Here is an 18,037-nt window from a genome sequence, read left to right on the forward strand (position 1 = left end):
CATATTTAAATGACTTCTGACCACTCAAAGCCAGCTTCTGATGGCATAAAGATACTAAATAACAGCTATAAGCCCTGTCCCATCAATCCTAGCATTCAGGTCTTCCTCATGACTACTACTGGACCAATGTCAAAATTACTGTAAACTCTCTGTCTCTTTTACACACACACACACACACACACACACACACACACACACACACACACACACACACACACACACACACACACACACACACACGTTGGTCTACCTATCATCATGAGGACTTTCCATAGACATAATGATTTTGATACTGTACAAACTATAGATTCTATCCCCTAAACCTAACACAACCCCTAAACCTAACCCTCACAAAAAACCTTCTGCATTTTTACATTTTCAATAAAACAATTTAATATGTTTTTTAAGCTATTTAAATTATGGGGACACTAGAAATGTCCTCATAACCCGTATTTATAGCATAATACACTTGTAATTACCAGTTTGTAACCTAAAACGTTGTCCTCGTAAACCACATAAACATACCAGTTTTGTTAGTGAGGGCATGGTGTTCATTCTGAGGCATTCTGGGTAAAAGGCAAGCAGAAAAGTGATCAAAAAATAAGCCGAGACCAATGAAGAGTAATGGTATGTGATTTTGCTGAGTTAAAGTAAAAGAAGAGAAATAAAGAGAAATGATAAAAGAGTGATAAGGGTTTTAAGTAATGAACACTGAACCTGAAGGATGATTTCATATCAATAACAGATTATTGTCAATACATTTTTAATGGCCTAGTTACCTTCAATCTGCGTGCCAATACATTATTAGGGTGATAGGGAGGTGCCAAAGCCCCCCACTTGCTTTCCGACAGCCTGAGGCACAAGTCCTTGACCCCCTAATCCCTAATTGTATAATGATGTCAGAGGTTTAGAAACGACACACACATAGACATACAAAATCTTGGTAACTCTCCCAACAGCTTATTTAAAAGCGATTTGAGACCAAAAGACACCATTAATTCCTGATCACTTTCCTCAAAAAACTGTTAAAGGGAGAGAGACTTCTGTAGCGAATGCTTTTTTTTTATTTTACAGGGCCATTTAGTTCAAGCCATGGTTATCAATAGAGACAAGGATTCTCATTAAGTTGAGACACAAGCTGAGCTGACACAGAAAACCAATGTTTCAAGCACAATTTAAACAGATTACACAAACAGAGGTGGATCCACTGGAATTCTCACAGTAGACTTTCCTCTTTTGAAAGAATAATGCAGGAAATAATGCAGACTACAGAATTTTCTTGTTGCAACAAACCGTCAAGACTCTAAATAGCTTATTTTACCAACTAATCCTTGACCCTGGTTGTGATACTTGTTATTTAGTGCATAAGTAAAATGCTTCTTGATAAATGTGACAGAATGACTGACAGCTTAAAAAAGATCCACACAGAGATGTGTGTGTGTGTGTGTGTGTGTGTGTGTGTGTATGTACATGTCTGCCAGAATATCTGTGGGTGTGTATCTGTCTGACTCTAGTTTGGAACTCTTTGAATAATGCTTAAAGGCAGGTGTGATGGGAGGAGAAATAAGGTATTCCCTCTGCAGAGAGTGCTGGAGAAATCCGATAGAACGGTGCAGTGCTTCCTGTGTGCTATGCATTTCAATGATGGAGCATCTAGTTAAATTTAGAGCTGCAGCCACACAGCCTTAAATATTTCATCTCCTACATCTCATCTCTTGGAGGACAAATACAGAGAAAGAGAAAGAAGTGAGCAATGTAAAGGAGGATGAGGGAAGGGTAAAAAAGTTAGAAAGAAAGAAATATTAAAAGTGATGCAGTGGCTGACACAGACAGTGTTCTGTGGAGTGGCACAGGGCAGTGTCAGTGCAATCAGAAGTGCAGATCCACTACTCTATCATTAATTCGTGCCGGTTTCAATGGATTGCCCCTGCTCTAAATTCAGCCTATCCCTCACTTTGAAAATGAATTGCATTTAGCAGATATGTGTGCTAGACTTCCCTTTCTACCATCCCTCCTACTTCTGTCATGAACAAAACAGTTAAGACATATCATAACATAAAATACAACCAATTGTGCTGAAATATATATATTTTTTTTGTCCAAAAGTTGAAGGCACTTCTGATAAATTTTGCATAGTGACAATGTTTTCAAAAATAATGCCATAAATAGCTTATATTTATCAATTAACATCATTCTAAGTAAACATAAAAAAAGCTAAATCAATATTTGGTGTGACCATCTTTTCCTTAAAAAAAGCACCAATTCTCCTAGGTACAACTAGATACAGTTTTTCTTGGTTGTTGGCAGATCAGGGTGCTGTTGCCACAGTTCTTCTATCTATTTAGGCTGTTTCAATTGCTTCTCTCTTCATGTAATCCAAGACTGATTTGATGTTCAGTGGGGGGCTCTGTAGGGGCCATACCATCTATTGCAGGGCTCCCTGTTCTTCTATTCTATTCTGTGCTATTTGCATAAGGAATTTTTGGGAGTCTAAAATGTATATTTTATATTGACACACTAAAGCTGAAGATATAAAATGACCATCTTTAGACAAAGGTTTTTGTGAAACATCTTATGTGTCTAAGACTTTGGCACAGTACTGTATGTTAAATTTGGACTTGAACATGGGGCTTCTTGCATTTAATACGTGAGTCATGCAAAATACCAACCAAACAATGAACATCATAGGTTCTTACACACAATAACTAGTTGTTTGATGTTATTGATGTGTCACCATATTTGATTTGTGTGCAGTTTACAGGAGTTGATAAATGATTTGATTTGTTTCAAGAGTGAGTAATGACTTAATTGTTTATCTGTTCATTGCACAAAGGTATTGTATGGCTTCAGAAGACTTCTAGTCACATTAACTGCTTTTACTGTGGTCTATGGTGTTTTTGGCCTTTATGGATCTTGACAGCCAAGAGCCACTATACACTTTCATTACAGTATATAGCCATTTTTGGGAAACCTATTCCTTTTCTATTCCAACCTATTGATTTTAATTAAATTCTTAATTGATCATTGATTCATCTGATCATTTTATTTTATGCTTTTATGTCTAATCTTACTTAGGGCACTAAAGAATGATGTGGATAAATACAAAACCCTATATAAATATAAAAAATGCAAAATTGAGGAAGAAAGTCAGGGCACAGTGAGGAATATAATCCTCTCTTTAAATGTACAGCAAAAATCAGTTATCAGATAGTCCGGAGACAACACTCTTTGGCATTATTGCAGATAAGAGGGTTACAATCTTACTCCCATATGGCACAGATTTGCCAGTCTGACTGATTTTCAATTAATGGGCTGTTCTTCTATTCTATTCATAGCACAAGAGAACCGGTTATGTCTGCAGCTTTCCCGTAATGCCACTCTGGCAGAAAAGTCAAACGAGTTCAGTGTCAAACTCAGCAAAATGTGCTGAGAGATTGTAACGCATTTCACGTCCACTGAATTTAACATCCACTTTGTGCATAATGTGATAAGTTTCAGTATAATTTAAATAGATTTAAACAGACTAGGATTATTGTCTGACTAACTCTCAAAAGCTGCTGTACAGTACATGCAGTTCCTTGGATGTCACTGTTAAAAAGACAGTAGGAAGTGAACTGAGAATGGAAGGAGCAGCTTCTCTGCAGTGGCTAGTGCTCAGGCAGCTGTGGAGGACAGCAGAGGAGAGATAAAGGTTAAGTACACATCTACAGGGATTGGACGCAGCAGAACACAGCAGCCTTACAGCCTGGCCTTTTGTTCGGAGAATGGATCACTCTGATGGATGGATCCAGGGAGAGCTTACGGTTGCAGGTCATTAGCAGCGAAACGTTAGCAAGGTGTTATCTGAGAAAATACTCTGCTGGAGGGAATACAGGAGCTTTGCTTACAGAAAAAGCACTCAAGCATCTGTGTAAGGCAACTCAATATTGGTTAAACCAGATTAATCCCCTTGAATATAGAGACTAAAGCAGAAGTGGACAATAGAAGTGTTGTTTAATGGCTAAATACAGTAATAAAGGTGCAATCAGAAATGTTTTCCTCTTTAAAAGGGTATTCCTTTTGAAAAATGTTTAAAATTACATACACTCACATGAGACTATTAAAAAAGAAGCCTCATTAAAGGCATTTTATTTGACATGGAGCAGAGTTACCTCATGAGGGCCGACATGTTGAGATCACATGATCAGCTGAATACTACTCATTTTATCTTGTTTACCCCTCCCTTATTATTGGACATTTTTGTTGACTGTATAAATGCTAAATGGCTGACAGCGAATAGCATATTTCTGCAATAGAATCGGTAAGTGCAAACTATTGAAAAACTACTGAAACTATCGACCAGTGCAACATAAACCAAAAATGTGCACTTTTAAATTGATAGTTAGTTTATTTAATTACTGAGCATGTTTTAAAGGTTGTAGCATAACTGCACGATTTTTAAAACTGCTGGCAGATAAAAAAAAAAACTATGAGTAATGCTGTGTTTCCAGGGCACAGCACTTCTAGGGAAACTGTAAGTGATTTAAATGATAATGTGTGTTTTTAAATCATAATCTGCTCAGTCAGTCTGGCTCAATATAATTTTGCTAAAACACCCACAGACACACATTTTCAGACTGCCCTCAGTTTATACCTATTAGATTTCCCTTTAATCTCAGTGCATATGTACAAACAAAAAAATACACACACAACAGACTTTACATGTCCCCGGATTACCATGTCCATCTCATGTATTGTTCTGATTGTTAAACAAGGACTGATCAGCTTTAGTTTCTTCCCTTCAGTATTAGCAATCATAACATACAAACATTAAGCTGAACATACTTTATCTCCACTGGGGCATTCTTGGGGCATTCAGTTATTCTGCCAAAAATCTCTTTTTGAGTTCCACAGAAGTAAGTTATTTATGTTTGGAACAACATGAGGGTAAGTAAATGATGACAGAATTTAAATTTTTCAGTGAACCCTTTAAAGTGATTCTTAGGGATATGTGCATCCTGTACATGCTTTTTGCCCTGCTTCATAAAAAGCCATAGGGGGTGCCAGGCAGAGGGCTAAGCTGCTTGTCCTTGAATGCCCTGAACTAGCAGTAAAAAGTGAAAAGCATGGGTGAATTATACTGTTGGCACTCTTAGCATTATGCGCACTGGCCCTGTCCCCAGAGCCATACTATCTTCCCCAAATCACTCTCAGGAGTGCCCCCTGTTGGTGTCACCTTTTGAAGTGGCTGAGCAGAGTCCCCACCAACTCTCCGATGCGGCTGTCCCCAGCTGGCACCATACCCTGCAGGCACACGATTAGGTCCCGGTTGTCTTTTGTGTGGAAGACAACCAGCTGGTCTTTCCCAGGGGAAACGCTAACTCCGGTCACCTGGGACAGGAAGAAAGGGTGATGCAAGTTAAAACAGCGCTCACACAGATGAAGCAGCTCAGCATGCACTAATGTGCCCAGCATAATTTAATTCTCAGTATACTGAATCGGCGATAACGGGCACTGAGTTCTGAAGGTGCATTTGGGGAAACATTCCACATCTGTTGGCACATCAAGGTCTGGGAGAAAGTCATACTCTACTGTGTTTTACACGGAACAAGGTGATACGGACATATGTAATTCAAAAATATGCTTAGATTACCTTCAAAACAATAATTAAATATGGGGTTGCTGATAACTTCCCATTTGTTATCAGAAACCCCATGTGTAATTATTGTTTTGCCATGTAGGTGTGTGGTAATGTTTTTTACAATGTATGTGTGATGGACTGTTGGTTGGGAACTTGATGAACCAGGTGTTAGAACGCACTGTGAATTTAATAGCAACCCTAAAATGCTCTTAAAGATGTAATTCACACTAAAATGGAAAAGATGTCATCATTTTATCACCATCATTATTTTCAATGGAACATCATGAGAGTGAGAAAATGATGAAAAAATATAACTCCTTTCCATTCCATTCTTCCAGTTTGAAAATGCAACTGCAAATTAAATTTGAGAGCTGGGCAGTGTGGAAGATTATCAGTGAATAACGACTTACATTTTCATCTTTTTTATTTTACAATAGCTTTTTTAAAGCTATTGTATAGTATCATAAGACTTGGAATTCAGCACAAAATTCATTTTTTTTTTCCCTTGTAACTTGTAAATTATATAAAAAATATTATAGTATACATCAGCTTTAAAGTCTGTTATATGGAAAAGAGAAACTCAGTCTACCTAAGATGTCCTTTTGTCTTTCATGGAAGAAAGAATGTAAACATGAAAAACATGTAGGAGAGTAAATAATTTGATTTCTTTGGGGGAGAACTGTTCCTTTAAAAATACAGAGAAACCAGCACTTGAAAATTATTCGACAAATACGTATGTGATGCAATTTTGTTTCCCTAAAGTTTAAGTCTCTTTGTTTTTCATCCTCTTTCTCCTACCCACCCTTTTTGCCCAAAAGCGGGGCCAAGGTTCGATGATCTCAGCCCAGGCTATGGTGGAAAACAGCCAGGGGGTGATTGAGTGTACTAACTCCCCTGTGGAACAGCATCCCTGGGCAAAAATCACTATCTGAATAGATTAAGAAACCAAAAACTCTCCACCACACAGTCACTACCATTTATCTCGTCTTTCTAAATCGAGATGAAGCTTGACTGAATGGGAAACAAGAGAACCATATCTAGCATGTATATGATCTGGCTTGGTGATGGAAGATGCAACCATGTATGAGGGTGACAGCTGATGTGACCAAATAAAGACCAAATGATGATAAAGTCAAGATGGGACACAGGACATGTGCCGGATATGAGAAGTTTCTCACTTATGAGTAAATATTTAAAGAACAGCTACAAATGACAAATATGTGCAGTCAAAGGCAGCACTCATGAACAGATTACAACTGGTCCTGATATTCTAATCTTCTTAAGGGTTCCCACAATTTTTAATGTATTAGCATTTCCATAATTTTTCCAGGTGTTCATGATAAATGAATAAGGATTTTTAAATACTATTTTAAAGATTTTACACTTATAGAGAGCATTTTCTATCCAAATAAATATTTTAGAGCAGAGCATAACTATGAAAAATATATTGACTTGTAGATTTTTTACTAGCCATAGGTGATACTGTTAAAGATAACAAACCGACAGCTGTTCAGAGACAGAATGCAGGGGCCTCGAGTTGCGTTTTTATTTTTGTAAGTTTCTTTAAGTACATTTAACTTGCCTTAGCATCTTAGACAGCATTTATGGCTAGAGTCGCTTTGGAGCTAGTTTGAAAACTTCATTTTATACTTTATTTTATACTCCCAAACATTCCTTTTACAAATAGAATATAAGAACATGGAGCCCTGCAACAGATAGCATGGCTCTCACAGAGCCCCCCCACTGAACAGCGGGTCAGTCTGTGATTACACAAAGAGACAGAAGTAATTGAGACAGCCTAAATCAATAAAACAATCTGTGGCAAATTCTCCAAGAAGCTTGGAACATCCTATCTGCCAACAACCAATAAAAATTGTGTCCAGGAGAATTGGTGCTGTTTTGAAGGCAAAAGTGTTCACACCAAATACTGATTTAGCTTTATTTCTGTTTACTGGACTTTGCATGACATTAATTGATTAATGAAAACTATTTCATTTTTCTTTCTATTTTTTCTTTTTAAGAAATACTCATTTTGAAAGTTTTTCACAAGTGCCTAAAACTTTTGCACAGTACTGTATATTCTGTAGATCCTCTGATGGTAAAAAGACAAAAACTAAATCTGAACCTTGATTAAAACACAAACTACAAGTTTCTTTTGAAATTCTGCAGGACTCTAAATCAGATAGCAGTGACAGCTGCCAAAACCAAGTACTTTTCAGACATTGTAGTGAAAAACCACCACAGACCGAGGACACTCTTTGCCACTATAAACTCTGTGCTAAATCCCTCTGTCTCTGTTCAACTTGAGGCTTCTACTACTGTATGTGAATGCTTTCTTAGATTTTTTTAGGGATAGAATAACTAATATTAGACAGGGAATTGTATTTTCAAATTATGACCCTTCAGAACCTCCCACTGGCACCTCTTATCTTATCTTATCTTATCTTATCTTATTAAATTTAAATTAGTTTCTCTTAGTTCACAACAAGAAATAATCAAGCAAATGAAACCTACTATGTCTCCACATGCTTTCTTATCCAGGTTTTTGATGTTGTTGGACCAAGCATCCTAGCAATAATAAACAAGTGTCTCCTTACAAGGACAGTTCCAGAATATTTTAAACATAAAATTGTTAAACTTTTGCTTAAAAAGCTCAATCAAGACTAAAGTCAAGGGGTGATCGCACTTTTGCAATCGTAGGTCCAAAACAATGTCTGCCAGAATATCTTACAAATATCGAAACAGAGATAGAATTTTAAACTAAATTAAAAACCAACCTTTTTGAGCTGTCTTACAAATAATCTCAGAGTCTATCCTTGGTTGACGAATCATGTCATGGGTAGTCTTTCTAATTTTTTGGGTGTATTATATTGATGGTCTTAAATCACAGCTTTAAGTAATTGTTATGTTATGTTCTTTTGCTGATGTTGTACAGCACAATGGTCAACCAGTGTTGTTTTTATTTGTGCTCTATAAATAAATGATTGATTGATTGAAATATAAGAGGCACTGGATGGCTCCCACTGTTTTAGAGATTCATTATATAAGCATCATGCACAGTGTGACTTCTGAGCTCTAGGGTAAATAACTTATTTTTCCCTTATATAGTTATGCATAAAGGCTTTTGTCCTCATTGTCAGCTTAAAACCATATGTTTGTAAATATCTGCAAAGATTAATGAACAAAAATATCACAGAAACCCAGTACAATATAGAGAATCTAAAGAGGTAAATAAAACCTGCAACAGGGTGGAGAGGATAAAAACAAGGACAGACTACAGAGCTTTGCAGAAACATCCAAACATGAGCAGAAGGAACAGACAGAGGAGGCAAATTTGTGCACATGCCGGAACGGTACTAGACACCAGCTGATCTACCCCCCTGCTCCGTCACCATGACAACCCCATCCCCTGGGATGTTGGCATGACAACGGTGGAAAAGGGGACGGATGAAGGAGGAGCATTGCAGAGTGGATTGTTTGGGGGGAGGAGATTAAAAGGTTTTATTTTATTTTAATAATAAATCGACATGCTTTCTATGGCATGGTTCAAGCCCAACCATTTAATAATGCACTTGAGTGCCCTTGATGTCCTTTTGTATTTGAGGCCATAGCGGTCTTATAAATAATTTGATCCCTTTCCCTGACCTTGTTCTTTTTGCCCCACAGAAGAGCAATAAATAAATATGAGGGGCAGGAAAGGTTTAGCTGGACAGTGACCTCTCCCTAACCTTGAGATGTTAACTTCTCTTTTCCTTCATCCAGAAAGCAATTAGAGATTTACTTGCATTGCAATTTCTTATCCAACACATTTTACATATTGTCAAGAACAAAACAATCTCCCTTTGATGTCTGCCTTGGGATGAAGAAAACAGGCTACAGATTGATTTTAATTTAATTTAATATAACAGTTCTCATCACTTTCACAGCTCGCCTCTCCCATTTCGAATCACAGAAAAAAGGCTGCCTGAGTCTGTCTGGTGACATTTTTAGATTTCTAAATGATACAGATCACTCAAGAACTTAAAGTCAACATTCCAGGTCTAAACCTGTTTAAAACGGGCTAATCCCAAAGACTGACAAAGGGCTCGACCTGAGGGATGTTTCAAAAATGACGGGGAATTAAATTTAGTGAGCTATGCTATTGGTAAGCAGCTATTGGTGGATATTCTACCATTTTTAGCTCAGGATTTAATATTTTAGAGCATAATATTTTAGATGTGTTTGGGCTTACAGATTGTTCCAGTATTAAAACAGACTTTATCAATCCTGGAAAGATATGAAGGGCATACAATTTGATTTTGCCTGTAGGCAATAGCATTAAAACTTTTTTAATATAATACGAGAGTAAGACATTTGAAATTAATTTTGAAATTACATTATAGTAATACAATCTGAATAATCAAAAAAGGTTTGCCACCTACTGAAAGAAGTACATAAAACAAGGAGATTAAGAAATTAATTTTAGAAAAAAGTATATGTTTACATTATAGAGTGGGATGCTCTTCATGGGCTTGAATTGCTTGACTGGGTCCATTTTGTAAAGATGGCGATCAGTGATGAGCAATGCTCGGTCCTCTGCCTTATTGAAGCGATTGATCTGTTGAGGTAACATCATATACAAATCAGACAAATGCATGTAGTGGACACTGAAGCAATGATAGATCACTGATTGTGATCTAAACAAGCTCTTTCAATCAGGAAACTCTAAATATCATAAGCTGAAGAACATACCTTGCGGACATTGCAGGAGAAGAGGACCCTCATAAACTTATCTTTCCTCTGCAGATCACTGGACACCAGAGTAAAGGAAGATGCTGTCCCAGGAATGTCCTTTATCTAAAAAAATTATAATAATAAAAAAAATTATAATAATAGATAGATAGATAGATAGATAGATAGATAGATAGATAGATAGATAGATAGATAGATAGATAGATAGATAGATAGATAGATAGATAAAACATTCTTGCTTTGAGATTATTACTTATACTAAACTAGAAAAGATTGACATTTGGCTGCCAAGCTTTGTTAATCTCAAATGCACTATGTGTGGTGGTGGCGTAGTGGTTAAGGGCTGTTAATCAGAAGGTCAGAGGTTCTAACCCCACATCCACCACCATTGGATGTCCTTGAGCAAGGCACTTAACTCCAGGTTGCTCCGGGGGGGATTGTCCCTGTAATAATTGCACTGTAAGTCGCTTTGGATAAAAGCGTCTGCCAAATGCATAAATGTAAATGTAAATGTAAATGCACTATGTGGGTTTAAATACCAACCAGGTAGTTGCCCTCCCAGACTCTCTGCAGTCCGAGATCTGCTCTCTGCCCTTTCAAACACTCCAGTGTTGCCACTTTAGCCCTGATCTGCAGCATTTCCTCTGGAGACAGGCCTTTAATGAGCGTCCAGGCCCACCATCTACAACAGATTATCCAGCACACATAACCAACAACATACATTGCAATTGTTTTACATGTAGCCTATTAAAGTGTTACCATAAACCATAAAGTTCATACATTTGGGTCCAAAAGTCTGAGACCAAATTTAAACCATGGGATTCAAAATAGAATATAAACCTGGAAATTTAAAACATGAAATGTTATAACATAAATACATAAGAAACATTTAAGATTCTACATTATTCCTAGGTAACTAATCATATTGTTGACTCCTTTATAGTAAAGTTCAGATTTTCTTCCTTCTATGGACAGGGGCGAAAATGTCATCAAAATGTTGGGGGGGACAATAAACATAACAATTCTCAGGAGCAATTTTTGAAGGGGACACCAAGTTTTTTTTTGTTGTTGCCCCATTTGCGTTTGTATTATTTTATTTTTTAAACAATTATTTTAAGAATATATCATTATATTATTTACAATACACATATTTTAATGATATTTTAGGGGGGGGACAACCCTCAGATGGGGGGGGGTCCTGACCCCCGAGATTTCTGCCTATGTCTATGGAAGATGGCCATTGGAACATTCTCAAATCATGCTGAGATAACATGGATCATCAGGTTTTGCATAAACTTGTTGAGTCCATGCCAGCTTGAGTGCATGCTTTCATTAAAGGGATAGTTTAACCAAATATATTTAATAATAATAATTCTCTCATCATTTACTCACCCTCATGCCATCCCAGATGTATATGACTTTCTTTGTTTTGCTGAACACAAACAAACATTTTTAGAAGAATATCTCAGTTTCTGGTGACCAAAATTGTGAAGCTCCAAAAAGCATATAAATGCAACATAAAAGTAATACATATGACTTCAGTTGTTAAATCCGTATCATCAGAAGTGTACATTTTACGTATTTATAGTAAAAAGGACTTAAATGCTGATTTGTTTCTCACTCACACCTATCATATCGCTTCTGAACTTTTGAAATTTAACAACTTGAGTTATATAGAGTCATATGTTATGTTGCCTTTATGTGCTTTTTGAACCTTCAAAGTTCTGGCCACCATTCACTTGCATTTTATGGACCTACAGAGCTGAGATATTTTTCTAAAGAATCTTCATTTGTGTTCAGCAGAAGACAGAAAATCACTCACATCTGGGATGGAATGAGAGTGAGTTAACTTAACAATCCCTTTAAAGCAAAACAAGAATAAATACAACGAAATTCTAAAATGTATGTTCATTCCAAAACTTTTCATTCAAATTGTTATGAGTATAATTTGTAAAGACAACAAAGTGTTAAATAAGAAAAATGCAAAAGAGAAGAATTTTTACTAGTGGTCTCAAAATGTTGGTCCTTATGAATAGAAATACAAACGTCAGGAATATTTTTAGCCTTTCTAGTCTTTCCTCTCCATTGTTCTCAGGGTCAAAGCTGTGTGTTCAAACTCTTGTGAGTAGATCTCAAACCAGGCTTTGATCTAAAGATCAATATGTGCTTCAGGCACAACAGTCCTGTTCAACACAAGAGAGCCTTTCCTTACATAAAGACCTCAGAAATCTACATGACCATAGCAAAAAATAACATTCCCTAGAACAACAATGATAAAGAACTGAAAAACCTTACAGCATTCTCTGTCACAGTCTGCCCAATAGTGTGGCTGACGCTCATGCAACATTGGAGTTAGATAGCTTGAGTTATACATGACTACCCCACAATGAGTCATGACTCCCATTCAGAGCATCAGGGAGCTTGTTCACTTCCTGTCCATGCTAACTCTGACCTGTTATAGATGTTCCTCAGTGCCTCTTCAAACTTGCGCAAGACCTTGGGCGGCGTGGGCCACTTCACATGTTTGCCGTGATCCTTCATGCTGCGGACATTTCTGAAGCGGGAGTTGATCTCGCGGATGTACGATTTAACCTTGTAGCGTCTGTATGCCCGGATGATGATGATGGCAGCACGCATGCGGCGGTATCGCATTCTGGCCAGTGTCCCACGCCACACCTGGGTGAAAAAGAGAGACAGAAAGATTAAAGGTGATATTATTTTTTCTATGTTAAAATACTTTTCCCATCCCAGCTTAATATGCAAATACAACTATTAGTAAACCTTTTATACTGTAGATTGATTCCCCTGTAAAGTGGAAACATTGTGGTGTTTTCAAAAAATAATTATGTTGGTTGGAGCATACATGGAGCCCAACCAGCTCAACATGGCTTTGGCTCTACTAATAGCTTGAGTTTGGGGTGGGAATATCTGTATGACCAATTAAAGATGGCGGGAGTGTTTAAGAAACTTGTTTGGAAACAATCATCCCAGAAATGTCCTTTATATAGCAAGTTCTTATCTTGTTTTACCTGGTGAAAAAAAAAACATATACATACAGATATAAAATCTACAATATCTGTTCCTGTATGAGATAGAGGGACTCTTTAATGATACATTTAATATGATCTGTGGCACCCAAAGTGCATTTCAGAGGGTGTAAGCCCATTTTAGACATGAATAATAGATGATAATGGAACTCTGGGGAGCTGTTTGAGTGGCTCAGTACTCAGTAAAAATCTGTACCATATGTTCAATTCACTTTACATTGACATAGGTGGGCAGAAACAAAAATAGCCTTATATTTGGCAAACCTGAGTGTGTAGTCCAAATACAGCACATGTCCCTTAGAGACAATTCTAATGTCCTTTCATTTTTCCATCATGTCATATATATTATAAGGATGCTACTTTTGATGTACTGGACCTGGGCTGTCCCATAATCGCTGATGCCTAATGTGTGCATTGCAGGGACAGTTTACCAAAAAAAATTATTTATGTCATCTTACCGCCCTCATGTTGGCTGAACCAACTTTTTTTTTTGGGTGGAATACAAATTTTTTTTTCTATACACAGTACACAGTGACCAGTGGCTGTTAAGCTTTAAAGCTTTAAAAAATAGTCCACATTCATTTTATGCTATATTCTTTTAAGTCTTTTGAGGTCAAACAATACATTTAGCTTTTTTGGTGGACTATTTCTTTACTAATGGCAAAAATGTTGTGCAGCAGTGTTTGTAAGAATTACTGTTAAAAATGTAGGGGTGGGGGAGTACCCCTAGATAGTCTCTAGCCTTTGAGTCTGAGTTTCTGTGACCGAGCTCATGTAACTTAACTGACTAATGCAGATGAGTGAAGGAACTGCAATACCTCACATTCAATACTCAGCAAATCTGCTACTGGAGCTCCGACATCACAGCATTTGATGAAATGTACACGTCTAATTTCTAAAAGCATTCTAATCAGTCAGTTCGAAAGACATTTAAGGCAATTCAGAAAAGAACGTATTGCTATAACTAATTCTGCATTGATGTATTACACAGTACATTAGGGTAACTAGCTTTGCTAATTAGAGGCTGAAGGGTCCATTTCAAATCTTACACCAAAGCTGTAAATTGTCCAGAATTAGGATTATGTTCGTAATTTATTAATTTAGAAACCACTTAAACTCAGATGGGCCTTCCGGCTAAGATAAAAAATAAAAATAAAAATAACTGTCACAATATTCATAACTCTAGTCTTGACCAACACAAAAGAGATATCGTTTGAAAGCATAGAAGCTCTACTTTACAATGCATGTAGGCATTACGACCAAAACTGAGTGCTTTGAAATATGCAGACAAATCAGAATTGTTTAGTTTTTATAATTTATTACAAATTTTGCACTGTACATATTATTGCAATCAGTAAAAACATTAAACTCTTCATATATCCATGTATCATGTCTTGTTGGAAAACTCTCAGAGTAGAATACAACCAGCCTATTTGTTTTTCTCACAGAGAGAATTATAGCGAGTAATAGCTATATATGTTTATGACATTTATGTTTCATGTGAACAAGTATTTCTCATATGCTGCATTTTCGATTATATCTTCACCCAAAATAAAATATCACATATGTTACATAAAGGAGGCGATTATCTTTCAAATGAGCCCAAACACAAGGTAATCGGATGCATAGATCATTAGATAATTGACACGAAGCACAATGTGCAAAATGCACACAGCATCTGGCTATCTAGCGTCTTGCAATCTGGCTGAAAACATGCTAGCTTTCCTGAATCAGATGACGTCATCAGAAATTAGATCAGATCAGTCCAAAAAGTCATCCATATTTGGGCAGAGAAACATGTGATTGGTGAATGTTACATGTGGCTACCAGGAGATGGCACCAAGTACATGACACAGACTCAATGATGCAGACTCATTGACTGTGAAATTTCATTATTAAAATAATGTCTGCATGCAATGCAAATTTTTTGTAATTGTTGTGTTTGCATGTGTAATAAGTGCTTATTTTATTTTATACATTATTTATCTAATTATTATGATTTATTTGTTTGAAGATGCTTTTGTACACTAGTTTCAATAATGTTTTTTTAGATTGTTATTTAATATGTAATAAAGTTATTTTGGGTATGCCACTGAAACACAAAATCTTTAAAAACAATGTCAGTGCCAAATTTTTTTCTTAAAAAATAATAATGAAAATAAATGTAATGATCATTTGAAATATTTATCTCATAAGGAATTGACATATTACATAATAAGTTTATTACATACTGTATTACATAACCTAATTGATTTGATCAGCGTGAAGGCTGTTCCTGTTCAAGAGGGCAAGCACAATTCTGAAATACATCTGTACAAAATGTGAGTAAGTAAAATTTATTTATATAGCACTTTTCACAGATAAACATCACAAAGTGCTTCACAGTAAAATGTAATACAAGAACAATTTAAATACATTCCCCAAAATACAAACAACCATAAAAGAAACCCCTCGACTAACCAAAAGCCTGCTTGAAGAGCAAAGTCTTCAGTTGTTTTTTAAAAGAATCAACTGAGTTTGCGCAACGTAAAACAAGAGGCAAAGCATTCCACAGCCTGGGAGCGACTGCCTGGAAAGACTGGTCCCCTCTAGTTTTAAAATGAGTACGGGGAACAACTAATAACATCTGATCTAAAGACCTGAGACTCGGGTAGGAGTGTGCAGCTGTATCAGGTCAGTGATGTATGTAGGGACTTGGCCATGCAAGGCTCTAAAAGTAAGAACCAGAATTTTAAAATGAATTCTATACTGGACTGGTAACCAGTGAAGTGATGCTAAAACAGGTGTGATGTGTTCTCTTCTCTTAACGTGGGATAAAAGCCTTGCAGCAGAGTTCTGAACAACCTGGAGACGATGAAGCTCCTTCTTAATCAAACACGTAAAAAGACTGTTACAATAGTCTAAACGGGAGGAGATGAACGCATGAATAATCATCTCTAACTCACCTTTAGTCACAGATGATCTTAATTTTGAAATGTTCCTCAATTGAAAGAAGCAGTTTCACACTAATTGTTTCAAATGAAGCTCCAAGGAAATAGCTGACTCAAAGACAACACCTAACTCCTGAGGCTTGGTTGGACAGACGGGCCTAAGTCGCCAATATATTGTATTATCTTTGGGATTTTATTTTCAGGGGCAATGATTAGTGTTTCTGTTTTGTCAGAATTGAGAAGCAAAAAGTTCTCACATAACCACTTTTTAATACTAGACAGACAGTTAATTAAAGAGGACAATTTAAACAACTCAGTTTCCTTAAAGGAGCAATACAGTTGGATATCATCGGCATACAGGTGGTAAGATATGTCGCTAAACTGACTAATAACCTTACCGAGAGGAAATATATACAAGAGGAACAAAATAGGACCCAAGACAGAACCCTGCGGTACCCCACACGACAACTCTGCAGTTTCAGACATAATCTGATTCATATTAACACTAAAGCTTCTACCTGACAGGTAGGATGAAAACCATTTTAAAACTGATCCCGACAGTTTTTTTCTCCTTGTAAATCGAAAAAGAATTTAGCCCTTCAGAATTATGATCCAACACACACATATATGGAAACATTTGAGCACAATGTCCAATTAAAAGCTTCCTTGCAAAGGACTGCTCATATTGTGTTTATGGTCATTTAGAGAGGTGAGGTAGACTGCCCATTCTCAATGGCCATGTTGATGATTTCAGAGATGCTTAAACAGAGTGGCAGGGAGACAGTCTGTGTTTGTTTAAAAGAGGAAGGTGGAAACAGACGATACCCAGGGGAATGTGAGCAAATCAGGCCAATAACAGCTACTCGCTCACCCTGCCCCCTCCAGTCAGCTTGTCTGATCAGTATTTAACAAACCAAGCACAATACTGCCTCTCCACACCAGATTTATGCACTAATCACAGCCAAACCGGAGAACACCTTTTCCAAAGACTCTGTAAGAAATAATTATCTAAATAAATATTTCAAACAAACCCCATTGTTTGTTACTTATTGTTTTTTATGTTCTCTTGCCAGGGCTGAAGGAAATTTTAGATTAAAAAGAATAATGGGTGTGACACGGTAAGATCTACATCTTGTAATAGCAGCAACTGCTGTGCAAACAGCTTCTTTATTGAGGTGAAATGGAACATGACTAAAAAGAAATGTGAATATCTCCTCATGCAGAAAGCATAAAAAGAACTTGTAGCAGAATCCATTCAGATGTGCTATCAGGTGTCAAAAGGCAATTACAGATGGCTGACAGAATGTGAGGCAAAATAATTTCAGTAACACTTTATAATAAGGTTTAATTTGTTAATATTAGTTAACAACATTAGTTAAGATGAACTAACATTGAACAATACTTACAACATTACAACATTTATTAATCTTAGTTAATTTCAACATAGATAAATACATTTTTCAAATTAAAAGTTGTATATGTTAATATTAGTTAATGCACTATGAACTAAAATGACCTAACAATGAACTATTGTATTTTTATTAACTAACACTGACAAAGATTAATAAATGCTGTAAAATATATTTTGTTTCATAGTTTATGATACCTAATGCATAACTAATGTTAAAAAAGTGAACCTTATTGTGAAGTGTTAACCTAATTTCTTTTTTTTTTCAACTTTGTTTATTTTGAACATTCATAGGTGTACA

General features: G+C 36.4%; 1 protein-coding gene across 1 annotated transcript in view; it reads right to left on the reverse strand.

Moving 5' to 3' along the window:
• Nucleotides 1–18,037, reverse strand: part of myo1d (myosin 1D) — a 98,576-nt gene that overhangs the window by 12,276 nt on the left and 68,263 nt on the right. Inside the window, exons 17-21 of the mRNA XM_052102821.1 lie at nt 12,804–13,027; nt 10,895–11,033; nt 10,352–10,456; nt 10,104–10,217; nt 5,216–5,370 (exon numbers count right to left, since the gene is read on the reverse strand). Coding sequence (XP_051958781.1) covers nt 5,216–5,370; nt 10,104–10,217; nt 10,352–10,456; nt 10,895–11,033; nt 12,804–13,027 — 737 coding nt within the window. The remainder of the gene's footprint in view (nt 1–5,215; nt 5,371–10,103; nt 10,218–10,351; nt 10,457–10,894; nt 11,034–12,803; nt 13,028–18,037) is intronic.

This window comes from Xyrauchen texanus, chromosome 33 (genome assembly GCF_025860055.1).
Source record: "Xyrauchen texanus isolate HMW12.3.18 chromosome 33, RBS_HiC_50CHRs, whole genome shotgun sequence".
NCBI lineage: Eukaryota > Metazoa > Chordata > Actinopteri > Cypriniformes > Catostomidae > Xyrauchen > Xyrauchen texanus.